Raw genomic sequence first — 15,699 nt, forward strand, 5'->3', positions numbered from 1 at the left:
GCCAACCCCGGAGGGTACAGGACCCCTGCCTAACACACAAGGCGGCCCATGGGGGCAGCAGGCTTCCCCCACCTGTTAGTGATCCTGGTTTGCTCTCACTTGGCTCACTTTGCATGGGAAAGCGGGGTAACCCTGTCTAGTGGGCCTCAGGGCCAGGCACGGTGCTTGTACGATGCGCTGCGCACCCCAGAGCCCCCGAGGCCAGCCTGCAATCCCCGGGCGCCCACACCGAGCCGCACCGAGGCCCGCCCAGCTCTCCCACCAGGTCCCGCTGCCGCCCACCAGCCCAGATGTGCGAGGGATGGCACAGGCCAGCAGGGGCAGACACGAGCCATCCGTGGAGGCCTCTGACTTTTCACGGGGGGGTGAAACTCCCAGCGCCTGACAAGCCATCGTAATTGGGCACAGCTGCTTCCTCCCCACAGCTGGGCGAGGTGGCCGACCATACACGGAAACATTTCTTCTGTCTCTCTTAGCCTGACAGTCCCTGCCTGTGACATTCCAATCGGCCTGGTCCTGGTGATGCAGAAATACCTTTGTCAAAGGGATAGCACAGGATCACGGGGTCCCGGGCTGAAGCCGGGCCTGGCAGCCAGGGGTGGTGGCAGTTCACACCTGTCCTGGCCCGCTGGTCCCCTGACCTAGGCTAAGTCCCTTCCTCCATTTGGACCTCAGTTTCCCCTTTCATAAAAGGTTTCAGGTAGGAATAGTTCTCAAGACAATGTTTAAAAAAAAGTTGATGAGACAAATTGGAATTCATCCACAAGGCACAGTGACTTCTATGAAATGCTGTTATTTAATATTTTAAAATCAACTGTCCTGGTGGTTGATTCTTGTTACAGTCAGTTAAAGGAATGAAGGAGAAGGGCACAGGTAGTCTTGACATAGGGCAACAAGATCCAGTTGGAAGACAGGTTCCCAAACACTGGAACCCCGGGTCTGGTGTGCATGGCCACCCCTGGGTGCAGTGGTTGAACTTGATCAAGCTATAGGAGACCAAGGCCAAATGAGAACATTGAAAACACTGATAATGGAAAATAATCTTCAGATGTGATGGGGAAAGTCACTAAGTGGATCTCCACAATTCAGAAAAAGCCAGGGCAACACCCCCAAATATTCTCCCCAGAGAAGCCTCAGGACAAATCTGTTCCTATGGTCGAAACCGTCATTAGGATGTTCAGATTCCATCGAGCAGTCGTGATGGATTTTAAACACCTACCCCTCCTTGGGCCAATAGCAAGTTGGCAAAGGATTTCATGGCCATGGTGGTGCAGACTGGGGAATTATCTGAACGGCATTCATTCACTCATTCACTTCATAAATATTTCCTGAGCTTGGAGTCCGTGCCAGGTACCATGTGAGATGCTGGGGGACTCTGCAGTGAATGGGACAGACGGGGCCCCTGCCCTCCCAGAACTCACAGAGGACAGCAGGATGCTACGAACTCGTGTAACAGGAAACCCATCCTCCCTGGGGCTGGGCGAGGTCAGGGGGCCTCCCTGAAGAAGTGACTTAAACCTGAGACTAAGGGCTAGGGGACAGGAGGGGTGGGGTATCTCAGTGAAAAGAGCATGTGTGTATTAGTTTTCTATTGCTTCATAACAAATGATCACAACCGTAGTGGCTTTAAAGCCACACGTTGATCTCATGGTTTCCATGGGTCGGGAGTCCGAGCACTGCTGAGCTGGGTTCTCTGCTGGGGTCTCACAGGGCAGCAATCAAGGTGTCAGCTGGGCTGCACTCTCATCTGGAGGCTCAACTGAGGAAGAATTGCTTTCACGCTCACTCAGGTTGTTGACGAATTTCCTTCCACGTGCTCTATGACTGCGGGCTCTCATTCCTTGCTGGCTGGAGGCTGGAGGCTGTGGGGTCCTCCAGGCAGCCCACACAGGCTTCTCCAACATGGCAGCCGGCAAGGAGCATGTCTCTCTCTGGTCTGCTAAGATGAAGTCCTAGATAATGCAGTGTAATCACGAGAGCAGATCCTCATCACCTTTGCCCCATTCTGTTGGTCCTGCCCCCATGCAAGGGGAGAGGATTTTCCAAGGTGTGGACACCAGGAGGGGGGACACCATTGGGAGTCCCCTCAGGCTCTGTCCTCCAGGGTCTGCACAGGCCCTGCACGGGGCAAGTGCAGCTGAAGCTGGAGGAGGTCTGAGAGGCAGAGGGCACGGATGAGAGAGGCAGAGGGAGGAAGCTGGGCTGCACCCAGGCCCAGGCCCCTCACTCAGGGCTTCGAGTACGCACCCCAAGAGGGATGGGAAGCAGGGAAGGTGCTCAGCGGTGGAGGGACACACGACATTTGTTTTCAAAAGACAGATGCTTCTCTATGTAACAAATACTCTTCAGAAGGATGTCCTTTCAAGGGAGTGTTAACAGCAGCTGACTCCAGGTCAGCTTGGTTCCAGGGAAGGGAACCAAGTGGCTGGGGGACAAGAGTTTGAGGGGCACCTGGAGACCTTTTGAATCTTGAACAATATGAATGTTCTGCAGTCAAGAAATAAATTTGTTCATTGTTTTAAAGCACTCTCTCTGGCAGCGATATGAAGACAGGATTAGGAAGAAAGAGACCACGGTAGCTGCAGGGAGATGGATTAGGTGTCAAAGAAGGGAAAGGGATTCTTGGTAATCCAAAAAAAATGGAGAGCAAACGGTGACTATGGTGAAGGTGAGATTTAGATTCTCTTTGGTACTGAGCCTTTCCCCTCACATTTCCTGGACTCCCTGCCTTACTTCTTAGCTCCCCTTTGCCCTACAGATGTAGTCTCAAGAACTGGGCACTCCCGGACTCCAAGAACTCGGCTGCCCCTAAAGAAAAGCCAATTGGTCCCTGAACGTAGCGCCCACCTGCTTTCGATAATTCCAATACAAAGTGCTCATTTCTCTTTCTCTAATGTATTTGATGGTCACTTCAAAGACGTTCTTCAAAGAGATTGCATTAGACCAAAAAAAAGAAAGAAAGAAAAGGAAAAAAGGCAACATTAACTACAGAATCCTGATGGGTTATGATTGCATTCTTTTTCCCTGAACACTATTCCCTGCCTCCTTTTTGTGCTCTAAATTACCAATTCTAGTCCCTGCGAAGCTAAATAATAATAATTACCATATAAATGAATATGCATATGTGTCATTTTTCTCCCTAAAAGCAAGAAAGCCTGTTTATTTTGGATGAGGGTTTGTTTTGTTTCTGAACAACCAGAGCACATAATTAGGAGCCTCATCTCTTACTCTTGAAATCCTGTCTCCACCGGGAAGAGATGAAAAAGGTACTGGATGTCCCTCGAAGCTCAGAGAAATTTTAAAACAAATTAAAGAAGATATTTCTTTACTCTGCAGGCAACAACGGCTTGGACACGATCAGAGTCAGAATGTCAGGCCAGAAGGAGCTCCAGTGCTCAACCCCGAGTCCAGTGTTTTACAGATAGAGAAACAGAGACCCCGGGAAGTGAAGTACTCACTGGAGACACACAGCGTGTGATGGTTAGGCAAGAACAGAGTGGCCAAAAGCATGACTCCATGTTTGTATCTTGGTTCTGGGACTGACTGTGGGGCTTTGTGCAAGACTCTGCGAGTCTTAAGATGCTACATCCCTAAAACAGGGGTGATGACAGCCGCGAGGCTCCACTGCGTTGTTGTACAAATTAAATGAGATCGCTGACGTGGCACTCAGCCCTAAACCCCCAATCAGTGGTCACCATCAACAGTATAATAATTACGGCCTCTCTGCATGGTGTACTCTCGATGAGGTGCAGGGGACGAAGTGCCAGACCGGGGCTCCCAAGCCTTTGTTTGGAGTCCAGACAACATCTGCCACCATCATCAAAATAGGAATGATAATGATAATTAATACGATAAATATTAATACAAATAGTATTAATTCAACCAACAGTGTTAAGTATAATGCACAATACAGTCATATAGTACAATATAACTAATAGTAATATCCCTTATGATATAATTAATTAATAATGCTCCTAAATGTTATGACCATTTTGAGGATGGTGGTAGCTGTCGGCAAGGACCTGGGATGCCTGGGCTCACGCTTTGTCTGTGCTGCAGGTGATCTGTGCAGCCTGGGCTTTCAGATAAGCTCAAGAAAGGCTTATAGAAGTTAAATGTGTGTTTGAGAGACTATTCTAGATTACTGAGGGCAAATCTGGGATGCCCAGTTGAAATCACAGAGAAAGTCATTATATTTTCCCCAGAAACCATGACTCACTGACTTTCAGAGATTAAAAATTTAAAAACATAGACAATCATATGAACAAATCAGCCCAGGCCAGCTGGCTCCTGTGTCTGGATCTAGTGGCTGGATCTTCGCAGCATGAGTCCCAGGGGGTTTATCTCACCGGTGGGATGCACCCAACCTCACGATTCCACACCTCTGAATTCTAGGCTGAATGCTTACACTCCGGAAACATTTGACTTGGGATGCAAGTCAATTATAAAAATAACTTTCACAAAACGAGATTGCTCCAAATATTTCAAGATTGGGAAGGGCGGCGTCTCTAGGGTCACTCAGTGGTCCAGACGCCCGGCTTCCATGCCAGTCGGTTCAGGGTCACCAATAAGTAATACGACAGTGGTTCCTCCCTTCCTTTCTTTCCTCCCTGCCCACCTCCAACAGGCCCTTGGCCCTCCACACAGCTCGCAGGTGTGGGTTGGGGCGGGTCCCACAGAGGCATCCCTCCCTCCTCCTACATACACCTCTCCGCTGGGAGTACCTGCCAGGCCCACTTTTTTTTTTTTTAAGTATTTATTTATTTATTTATTTAGGTTGTGCCAGGTCTTAGTTGCGGCAGGCGGGCTCCTAAGTTGTGGCTCGCCAGCTTCTTAGTTGTGGCATGCAGGCTCCTTAGTGGCAGCACGCAAACCCTCAGTTTTGTCATGCATGTGGGATCTAGTTCCCTGACCAGGGATCGAACCCGGGCCCCCTGCATTGGGAGCGCGGAGTCCTATCCACTGTGCCACCAGGGAAGTCCCCTGCCAGGCCCTCTTTCTGGAAGCATATCCTCCCGGGCGCCCATCTCTAGCTAACATCCTGACTGCACACCCCACTTGTTTTTTTGGTTTATCGTCTGTCTCCCCACAGCTAGAATCTGTGCTCCTTGACAGCAGGCATTTAACTCTTTTGCTCACTGCCTTGGCATTTGTTGCACAAGAGAATAAACAGATGAACAAACGGAAACTCCGGCAGGTGGGTCGGCAAAGCCTGGCGATGCCTTTGGATTTGACGGTGAAGGAGGCGCCTCACTCGGCCTGTGCTCGGCCTCGGAGCCCTCAGCCCACAGCCTGGGGCCAGCAGTCAGAGCGCCCACCCTGTGCTCCACAGGCCCCGGTCCACACCGGCCAGCACTGCCACTCCGCGCTGTGGCTTTGGGCGCTCTCAGGTCCTGCCCCTACAAAATGGGGTCGATAATAATAATAGTAACAGGGACCTCACAGGGTTGTGTGAGGATGGGTGAAGCACTGAGCGTGGTGCCTGGTCCAGGGCCCCCAGCTTTTCTCAGGGCCTGGTGGGAGGTCTGGGTCTGTGCTCCCGCCTGCCCGAACCACAGGGCCTCTTGCATCACCACCGTGGGGCTTGGGCCCCGGGCCTCTGCTGCACCAAGGCAGTCAGTGAAAGCGAACACCCTTGAGGGTGAGGGAGGGCCTGCAAGCAGAACAGCTGGGACCCGGCAGTTCCCGCTCAAGCTCCTGGATCACAGGGTGGTTGGAGGTTTAAGCGTCTTGAAAGGAAATCTGGACTAGGCGTGGGAGGCCCTGCTGCCTTTGCTGAGCCTGAGCCAGATCGTGGAGCTGTCTCCACCGGGACTTCTGTTTGGTGGGGTGTGACCATGGCTCCCGAGCAGCCCGTGTTCCTCAGGGCAAGTGCAATCCCTGGGACAGGAACTGAAGACAGACGTGCACCCCGCCCACTGTTCACGGCCACAGCCAGTCACGTGATATCCTGCTACCAGGAGCTCTTGGCACACTGAATTTGTTGATGGGCAAGGCTGTGTCCAGCTGTGCTTTTATTTATTTATTTTTTTGAGTTGTGGCTCGCGGGCTCTAGAGTGCAGGCTCAGTAGTTGTGGCGCACGGGCTTAGCTGCTCTGCGGCATGTGGGATATTCCATGACCAGGGATCGAACCCGTGTCCCCTGCATTGGCAGACGGATTCTTAACCACTGTGCCACCAGGGAAGCCCCCAGCTGTACTTTTAAATCCAGCCCCCATGAATGTAAATTGGTGCCGCCACTGTGGAAAACAGTATGGAGGTGTCTCAAAAAACTAAAAATAGAAGTACCATGTAACCCAGCAATTCCACTCCTGGGTATACCTGAAAAAACAAAAACACTAATTCAAAAAGATGCATGCACCCTAATGTTCATAGCAGTGTTATTTACAGTTGCCAAGATAGGGAAACAACCTGAGTGTCCATCAACAGACGAATGGATAAAGATGTGGTGTATATACAATGGAATACTACTCAGCCATAGAAAAGAATGGAATTTTGCCATTTGCAATGACATGGATGGACTTGGAGGTCATTATGCTAAGTGAAATAAGTCAGACAGAGAAAGACAAATACTGTATGATATCACTTATATGTGGAATCTAAAAAATACAACAAACTAGTGAATATAACAAAGAAGAAACAGATCCATAGATTTAGAGAACAAACTAGTCGTAACCAGTGGGGACAGGGAAGCAGGGAGGGGCAAGATAGGGGTAGGAGATTAAGAGGTACAAACAATTATGTATAAAATAAGCTACAAGGATATATTGTACAACATGGGGAATATCACAAATATTTTATAATAACTATACATGGAGTACAACTTTAAAAAATTGTGAATCACTATACTGTACACCTGTAACATATAATATTGTACATCTACTATACTTGAATTTAAAAAAATACAGGGCTTCCCTGGTGGCGCAGTGGTTAAGAATCTGCCAATGCAGGGGACGTGGGTTCGAGCCCTGGTCCGGGAAGATCCCACATGCCGCGGAGCAACTAAGCCCGTGCGTCACAACTATTGAGCCTGCGCTCAAGAGCCTGCGAGCCACAACTACTGAGCCCACGTGCCACAATTACTGAAACCCATGCGCCTAGAGCCCGTGCTCTGCAGCAAGAGAAGCCACCGCAGTGAGAAGCCCGCACACCGCAATGAAGAGTAGCCCCCGCTCAACCCAACTAAAGAAAGCCCGCGTGCAGCAACAAAGACCCAGTGCAGCCAAAAATAAATAAATTAATTAATTAAAAAAAAATACAGCCCCCATCCCGCTGAGGGGTTCCGGTCTGGGTGACTTGGGTGCACTCATACCAAAGGAGTGACGCCCGCCATGCGACAAGCAGTGCTGGTGAAGAGGAGAGACGGCTCAGCTCTGAAGGGCAAGGAGACGAAAGGCAGACCCAAACGCTTCCTGCCTGGGGGCCCGCAAGGCCAGAGTTGAATTAGACTCGGCAACTCATAACCAATTACGGATTAAGGCATAGGGCGTTTTGTACGAGAAAGTCCCGCCCCGTTTCCAGTCACTTAGGGCGCTCTGCCCTCCCCTCCACTCCTGACAAACGATTCTCTCACCATTTCCCAGATAAGAGGGTGACCGATGGGTGGGTCAGTTTTAGGAAGAGTTGGTCTGAGGCTGGTTGAACTAAGGCGGCGGTAGGGGTCGGGGGAGCTATATTCCCAGCCCTGCCTTGTCTGCCTGCCGGCCCCTCTGCCCAAGACGGCCCCTCCGCCGACTGCCCCGCCCCCACCTCGAGAGGCTTCGGGGACAACTCGACTCCCCTGGGCCTGGTTTCCCTTCACACTGTGTTTGTGGCCCCATCACAAGCCTTCCCAGTCGGCTTTGCTCTGGGCACATGAGCCTCTGTCTCCAGCTGAAGGTGGTGAGCCTGGGGCCCAGGGTACCACCCTGCCCATGGGGGATTGAGGAGGATGAGCGGGGACAGGGGGCAGGGTCCCAGCAGGATGGACAATGCAGTGCCTACAGCGGGCACTTGATTGGAGTGGGTGGAATCCAGCCGGGGAGCTTGGGAGCCGGGTCACAAGGAGGGAACTTGGTTACAACGAAAGTCTGTGGTTAAGTGGTCTTTCTCCTAACATTGCTGGAAGGTGGAAGTCTGGTTTTTATTTAGAACTGAAGAGAAAGGGTAGAAGTGTTTTTATCATCATGTGAAAGTATCATTTAGGACAAGGGTTAGCAAACTACAGCCTGCTGCCAGTTTTTATAAATAAAGTTTTACTGGAACAAACCATGCCCTTTCATTTATATATTACGTATGGCTGCTTTCACATTACACCAGAATTGAGAAATTACAGCAGAGACCGTAGGGTCTGCAAAGCCTAAAATAGTTACAATCTAGCCTGGACAGAAAAAAATGTGTCTACCCCCGCTGTAGCCTGGCCTCTGAGCTCTGGGCGCTTGCCTAGGCCTGGGCAGTAGGAGACAATCAGCTCGCTGGGAAGAATTTGAAGTCAGAGGAAAACAGGCTGTTCAGACCAGACTTTGAAACTCAGACTGCAGCTTACTTGAGGCTCTCTCGCGATTTAGACCCACATGGCTGAGGACCACGCAGAGCAAGCCTGTGAGAACTGCCCCTCCTTCACCAGTGCCCTGGGAAGGTGCCCAGGCATCTTTCCAGATGTGGGCCTCTCAATCAATTTCTAAGCAAGAGAATGTGTGTACGTGTCTGTGTGTGTGTGCACACGAGTTCTGGTTCTGGGCAAGACAGAGTAAGCCCACTGTAACCTGTCACCCCCACTGAAAGCAGCTGCAATGCATGGACAGAATGCAAAGGGCGGCTATTAGAGGACTCAGAAAGTATACAGTAGTAGGTGAATTGGGGAAGAAGATCAAAATTCAAGATCCCACCAAACCAGTATCCCCGAGCTGGTCTCTCCAGGCAGCCTGAAACCTGAGATGGGCAATAGGGAGGGACAGAGACAACCCAGGAGCCCCTATTTCCGGCTTGAGCAGTAAGAAAGGGGGCTCCCAACACGCAGAGAGAGCAGGGGAAATCTCCCTGTGTTTTTTTTTCTTTTCTGTTTTTCTGCACTCCTGCCTTGAGGCCATCCTGCGTGACAAAGGGGGCCTGCGGGGGCCTGAGGGGGCCTGAAACTCTTAGAGTGCAGGGGACCCTTCCTCTCCAGTCCCTAGAAAAGGCAGCAAAGCCCCATGAATTTTTCCTCTCACTGTCCTCCCGCCACTTGGCCCTGGTCACAAGCATTGTCACAGGCAGCCTGTGAGAGAGCCAGGTAGATAAAGGCCCAGCTTTCTGGCCAAAAGACCAAATAGAGGGACACCAGGGAACTAGAGGTCACCAAGAAGACGGCAAGGAGGGGAGCGCAGGAAAGCAACCAAATGAAGTTGTTTATGGACTCCCGGCTCCCCCCCGAGCTGTGCACGCATGGGGCTGACCCCGAACAGCCTTCCAGCCTTCCTGAGAAATGACCTACAGCACAGCCGCTGCCCAGGCCCCCGAGTGGCACCCACACAGCACAGAGCTGTAGAGAACCACACAGCACTGCAAAGGCTTGCGAACAGAACTGAGGTGGAAACCACAGCCCAGAGAAGGTGGTTAGAACTTGCGACCCGAGCCCAACTGAATCAATTGTCTGCTAAGACGAAAATATCAACATTCGTCATAGGGTTCAAACAAGACCCAGAGTCTGAGGGCAATATTTTGAATGTTCAGGGTACAAAATTACTTAGCACAGGGAGAACCAGGAAAATTCAGCTCACATGGGATGGGACATTAGACACCACTACCAACATGACTCAAGGGTTGGAATTGTCAGACAAGACAGTGAAGCAGCTAGTACTAAAAAAACGACAATGACAAAGCTCCCAGTAAACGAATGCACACATAGAAATCCTAGGCAAAGAAACAGAAGACAGAAAGAAGAACCAAATGGAATTTTTAGAACTGAAAAATACAATAAACAAAATTAAGAACTCACTTGATGGGCTCAAGAGTAGCCTGGAGATGAGAGAGAAAAGATTTAATGAGCCTGAAGCTAGTTCAATACAAATTATCAATCTTATCAACAGAAAGAAAAAAAGATAGAAAAAAATACCAAAACAAAACAATAGAGCTTCAGCGACCCATGAGAGAACACCCAAAGGTCTGACCTTCATGCCAGTGGAGCCTCGGAGGGGAGAAGAAAGAAAATGGTGTGGGAATTTATTTGAAGAAACAACGGCTGAAAACTTCCCAAGTTCGGAGAAAAACATAAACGTATAAATTCAAGGAGCCCCACAAAGAATAAATCCCCAAAACTTCATGCCTAGACATATCATAAACTTCTGAAAATTACAAACAAAGAAAACACTCTTGAAAGGGGCAAGAGAGAAAGGACACATTATTTATGAGTTTGAATGACTATGGATTTTCACCAGAAACCACAGTGTTAAAAGTGAAACATTTTGCAAAGTGCTGAAAGAAAAAATTGTCAGCCTAGAATTCTGTATCCAGAAGAAAATATCCTTCAGGAAAGAAGGCAAAATAAAGACATTCTCAGATGAAGGAAAAGCAGGAGAATTCATTGCCAGTATACCCACCCTAGAAGAATTGCTAAAAAGTTTTTCAGAAGAAAGGGACACTTGGAACATCAGGAATGCAGGGGGGAACAAGAGAAATAGTAAATACCTGGATAAATATAACAAACTATTCTCCTCTTGAGTTTTTAAAATATGTTTGATGATTGAGACCAAAAATTATAACATTTGCCCGATGAGATTTTTGATGCATATAGATGAAAACGTAAGACAGCTACAACATAAAGAGAAGAGAGGAAAGAGACCAATATTGCACATTCTGCCTGAAATGGTAAAATACCGATTCTAAGTAGACTGTGGAAATCTAAGTTTGTATATTGTAATCGCTAGGTCATCCACTAAAAAAAAAAAAACAAAAAAAAACCTACAAAGAGATACAGTAAAACACACAAGCGAAAAATTAACATGGAATACTAAAAAAATCCCAAACAACTGATAAATTGGACGAAGACCAGATACACATTTCTTCTTATAAATCAGAGTGTCACGACCCCCGTCCACGCCCCAGGAGGCTGACCTCCACGGACGGCCTCACCTGGACCCCTGCCCTCTGGCTTCACGGGGTCTGGCGGAAGAGAGTGCTGATGAGAGGTCAGAGGATGGAAGGAGAGCTCGGGGCCCCCCCAATCCTCCCTCTGCCCCTCCAGGTCCGGGGCGCCTCCCTCCCCACTTCTGCAGCTGTCCTTCCATTAAAGGCTCTCCTGTGACCGCGTGGGGGTGGGCCAGCTCTTTCCTACAGGAACCCCAATGGGCTCCCTAGATGCCACCTTGTTATTTTTCCTCCATCCAAGGTGAAATCCACGTGCACAGCCTGACCTTCCCCGAGTTTCGGTTCTTACCCTTCTCTGCAGGTCACCTCTGCTCTGGGTCATAAACACACCGCCCTCAGCCTCCTTCATCTGGTAAAGGAGGCCCCCTCTCCCCGGAGCCCCCGCTGGCTCCACGCAGGGCTTCTCACCCGCCTGACGCAGTCCTCTTCCCTCAGGCGTTCCTGAACCAGTCTGACGAGCAGCGTGTTGGGCAACGTCTACAGGAGAGATGACACAGGATGAGAGTCTGACCTTCCGTGTGGGGCTCAAAGGGACACAGACTGGCAGGCCAGCGGGCTCGCTAAGAACCGAGGACCCGGCCCTGTGGACACAAAGCTTCTCCAGGTCCCGGAGCAGGGCCCTGTGGCCTCCATGAAGCCCAGGCCCAGCTCGTGGCCCTGCCCTCGTCCAGCCTGGGCTCCTCTTTGATGACCACCCCCCCCAACATGCACGCGCGCCCACCTCCATGCTCTGGCTTCTCCTGTGCCCCCGCCCCGATGCTCTGCCCCACCGCCACCTGGGTGACTCCAGGCTCCCGCTGAGCCTCAGCCCCAAGTGCCACTGCCTGCAGGCAGCCCTCCCTGACCCTTCCCAGGCTGGGTTGGCGGCTGCCATAATCCTCGATGGCAAACTCTGTTACTGCACTAACCAGACGTCCTTCCAGGGGCCTGCTCACATGTCTGTCTCCCCAGAAAGTTTCACAGTTCCTGGAGGAAAGGGACTGAGTCTTACTCGTTTTGTCCCCCAGGCAATGGTGTACGAGAGGGAGTCGGTGGTGCCCATGTCTTCCCAAACCCACGTTCCGTGACCTCACGGTGGTAGCCTGAAGTGGGCCCTGGTATTCTATGGCATTTGTACCACGGAAATGGGCAAATGCTACCAAGGAGGGCTTTTTCCCTCAGAGAGCTGGTTGTGAACTATTGACCAGCACACCTCTTCCCCTGCACCAAAACAGCGTCAGGGGTGGAGGAAGCCCCTGCTGACTGATGACTTAACGAAACTCCATGTTCCCTAATTCGCTCAGTCAGTACTGAAAATGCTGGTGGCTTCTGCTGAGCGTGTGCTGGGTGCCAGGCACTGTGTCAGGCTACAGCAGTCAATGTCTACAGCTCTGTGCGGTCTGTACTACCTTCATCCCCTTTATACGGATGGGGAAGCTGGGCGCCAGAGAGGTTAGGTCACCTCCCTGGGCTACACAGCCAGGGAGGAGCAGAGGCAGGACCTGAACCCGGGCAGGCCAGGCTCGGGAAGGACAAACAAGCAACGGTCGGGGGGTACGCGGGAGTGATACCCAGAGCGGCCTTCCTTCTGCTTCCCCTCTTCTCAGCTGTCTCTCTCGGACCGGAAGTGACATCCCATTTTTCACAACCGGCTCTGCTCTTTCTAACAAAGCCTCAAACACCCCAGAGCCCATGCCCCTGGAAAACCCGCTCCCAGGTGTGCCCTTGACCCCCGGTCACTAAAAGCGGGTGCTTCTCCCCAAACTCCCCAACACTCAGCCAAGGGAGACTCCTGGGTCAGCCCCAGGCCACACATCCCAAGCTACGTCCAGGCTGACCAGCCTCCAGGAGGGGGCAGGGCTTCTGCCAGGTGCGGGTGAGGGCCCTCAGGGCCACGGCCCAGCAGGGGAGCCCAGAGGCACCCAGCTGTGCGGCGAGGGGCAGGGGAAATCTACCTTACACTCCTTTTGCCAAGCTGGGGACCCTGAAGGGGGAACACGTAGGCCCAGGGGGACGAGCACCTTTCCCTAATTTCCCAAAGTATCCTTAGGGCAAGCGGTGGGCCTGGCAACACGTCAGTGATGCTGGAGAAAAGTCTGGACCTCTCATTTTAGAGCCAGTGTCCAGAGTGACCAGATCCTGCCTTGGGAATGCTGCCGTGTCTGTCTGGAGTGATGAAGGAGCACCTAAAGGGACAGAGAGCTGGGACATCACGGAGCCTCTGGGAGAGGCTGTGGGAATGTTCGGGGCTGCTGACTTAGAAATGGCGTTTTAATAAGCATCCATGCACGTGGCAGAACCCATCCACGCCTCACTCTCGTTACGTCCTGGGAGCGAGAGTCAGGGCAATAGACAACACTCAGCCCCCTCCGTGTTTACCTGCACACAGTGAACCGGCTTCGGTCAGTTCGCACACAGAGCAATTCCGAGAGAGGGAGTGGGGTACCAGATGTGCAGAGAAGGGTTGGGAGGTAGGGGGCCAATCCCTACGGGGGCTCAAGTTCTCCTGGATTCTACAGGCAGCACCCTGATCTGTCTTCTCTTTGAGCCGTTTGAATGGGTTCCCCGACAAGAGCAGGCTGGGCTTGGGCATGTGGAGGTGGCAGTGAAGGGTGTCCCGGGAACTGGCTCACAGGGGAGGGCCAGGGGCTAGAGGGGGAGGAGGTGGAAGGCCTGTGAGCCGTGATCCAGGAGGTTCTCTCCGGCTGCAGGAGAAGGATGGCCTGAGTGGGGAAAGAATGTTCCCAGGGAGAACCCTGGGGGACCACTGGATTGGCTGGGGACTCAGGCACGCATGATTTGGACCTTGGTCACCCGCTGAGGGATTCTGGACAGTGCCTTCAGTGCTCTGAGCCTCACTTTCCACGTCTGTAAACGAGACGAAGACCAAGTGCTTCAAAGAGTTGCCATGAGGATTAAATGAGGTAATACATGTGACGCCTGGGACATGCGTGGCCCCCAGCAAGGGCTAAGTGCTATGGCAATTGTTACCCTCAGGCCCCCTTAATAAATCCTGCACCTCCTTCCTCAGCGAGGATGTAGATGAGGAAGCAGCTCTACCCAGTGGGCCACTGATGCCTGGTCTGTGTCACCTACCCCTGTAGTGTACAACCAGGGGCCCAAATCTCTCCCAACGCCCACTCACATCTCTGATAAAAGATGTGGGAAGTCAAAATAAATTCCAAATGCTAAGGCCCATTGCTGGGGGGTGGGGGATTCCTGGAACAGGCGTTTTTATGTAGAGCAGAGACTCACCCTCAGCATTAGGGCTCATCCCCCCAACCCCTGCCCAAGGCTGGCTCCATTCATGGTTCAAACTCCCACCTCTTGCCTACATAATGGCTGCTGCAGCTCCAACCAGCTGGGTGACCTTGGGTCTTGCCCTCTTCAGGCCTCACACACTACACCAGTAGAAATGAGTAACAATACTTCAGTGTTTGCTTTTATTTTCTGCCCAGCATCCATACACCCCGCCTCCAGTAATATACAGTCCCCCAAAGTTCCTTTGAGGCCACACTGTCTTGCCCTTCAGCCTTTACAGTTTCTGTGGGGTCAAGCCCACCATCGGATCCAGAGGAGGGCCCTGATTGGTCCAAGCTGATCAGCATATCCCACTCCTGGCCACTGTGATTGTTTCAGAGGCTGCCCAAGGCCCAGTCCCAGCGAGTGAGAGTCAGGCCCAGGACATGAGTGCAATCATCAGGGGCAGGAACCTTGCTTTCCGCTGGATCTGAAGCTGAGAGCATGTAACAGCTGGAGCTGCAGCAGCCACTTTGCAGGCATGGGGGGAGTATAAGGGAATAAAACCAGCACAAAAGGAGAGAGAGAAACCAGGCCTCTCAGCCCCAGAATGGCTTTTCCAGGATGTGGAATTGGACGAGGAAGAGCAGACAGCAAGAGGATAAGGGAGGGGGCGCCTCCAATGGGAACTTGCAATGTCTCCCCTTGAAAGTTATGGGGCCGCTATGGCTTCTAGAAGTGGACAGCAAAAGTCAAGAGCAAGAGTGAGCGGGAGAGAGAGAATGAATGAGTGAGTAGCCCGGAGACGAGAGGGAGGCTGGCCGGCACCTGGTCCCTGGTCTCAGGATCTCCTAAGACACCTCTGTGTCCTTACATCTGCCCTCTGCCCATTTCCTGCTTAAGCCAGGAGTTCTCAACTTGAACGTGCATCCCGGAAGAGCTTGTTAACTCACACATCACTGGCCTCGCCCCAGGGTTTCCGACTCGGCAGGTCCAGGTTAGGCTGGGAATCTGCATTTCACGTAGGTTTTCTGGTGATGCTGAGGATGCTGGTTGGGGGACCACACCTGGACCACCATTGACTTAAGCGAACTCCAGCACCCAAGACCCGACCCCACGTGGAAGAAGTTGCTGGAGAGGGAGAGTGTCCTGCTGGTGCCCATATGGCCCAACGATCCCAGGAGCCGCCCCACCCCCGGGGCTGCCAAGGGGAACAGGAAGCAGCCCTGCCCCTCCCCTCCACATGGCTTCTATCCTTTTGTGTCCCCTGGTGTCCCCCGCCGACCCCAGGCGCAGCCAGTTTCCATCCCGAGATTCCTCTCCCTTCCCTGCCATCACCCATTTGGGAAGCAGCATTCAAACAGGTTCTGGGACGCG

At 51.9% G+C, this 15,699-nt stretch overlaps 1 protein-coding gene across 4 annotated transcripts in view; it reads right to left on the bottom strand.

Moving 5' to 3' along the window:
- The window catches only part of AK8 (adenylate kinase 8), a 132,634-nt gene that overhangs the window by 98,805 nt on the left and 18,130 nt on the right, over window positions 1-15,699 (bottom strand). For all 4 annotated transcript variants that reach the window (XM_057548865.1, XM_057548866.1, XM_007194448.3 and 1 more), the window contains one exon: window positions 11,512-11,580. In XM_057548865.1, coding sequence (XP_057404848.1) covers window positions 11,512-11,580 — 69 coding nt within the window. The remainder of the gene's footprint in view (window positions 1-11,511; window positions 11,581-15,699) is intronic.

The sequence above is a fragment of the Balaenoptera acutorostrata genome, chromosome 6, assembly GCF_949987535.1.
Source record: "Balaenoptera acutorostrata chromosome 6, mBalAcu1.1, whole genome shotgun sequence".
NCBI lineage: Eukaryota > Metazoa > Chordata > Mammalia > Artiodactyla > Balaenopteridae > Balaenoptera > Balaenoptera acutorostrata.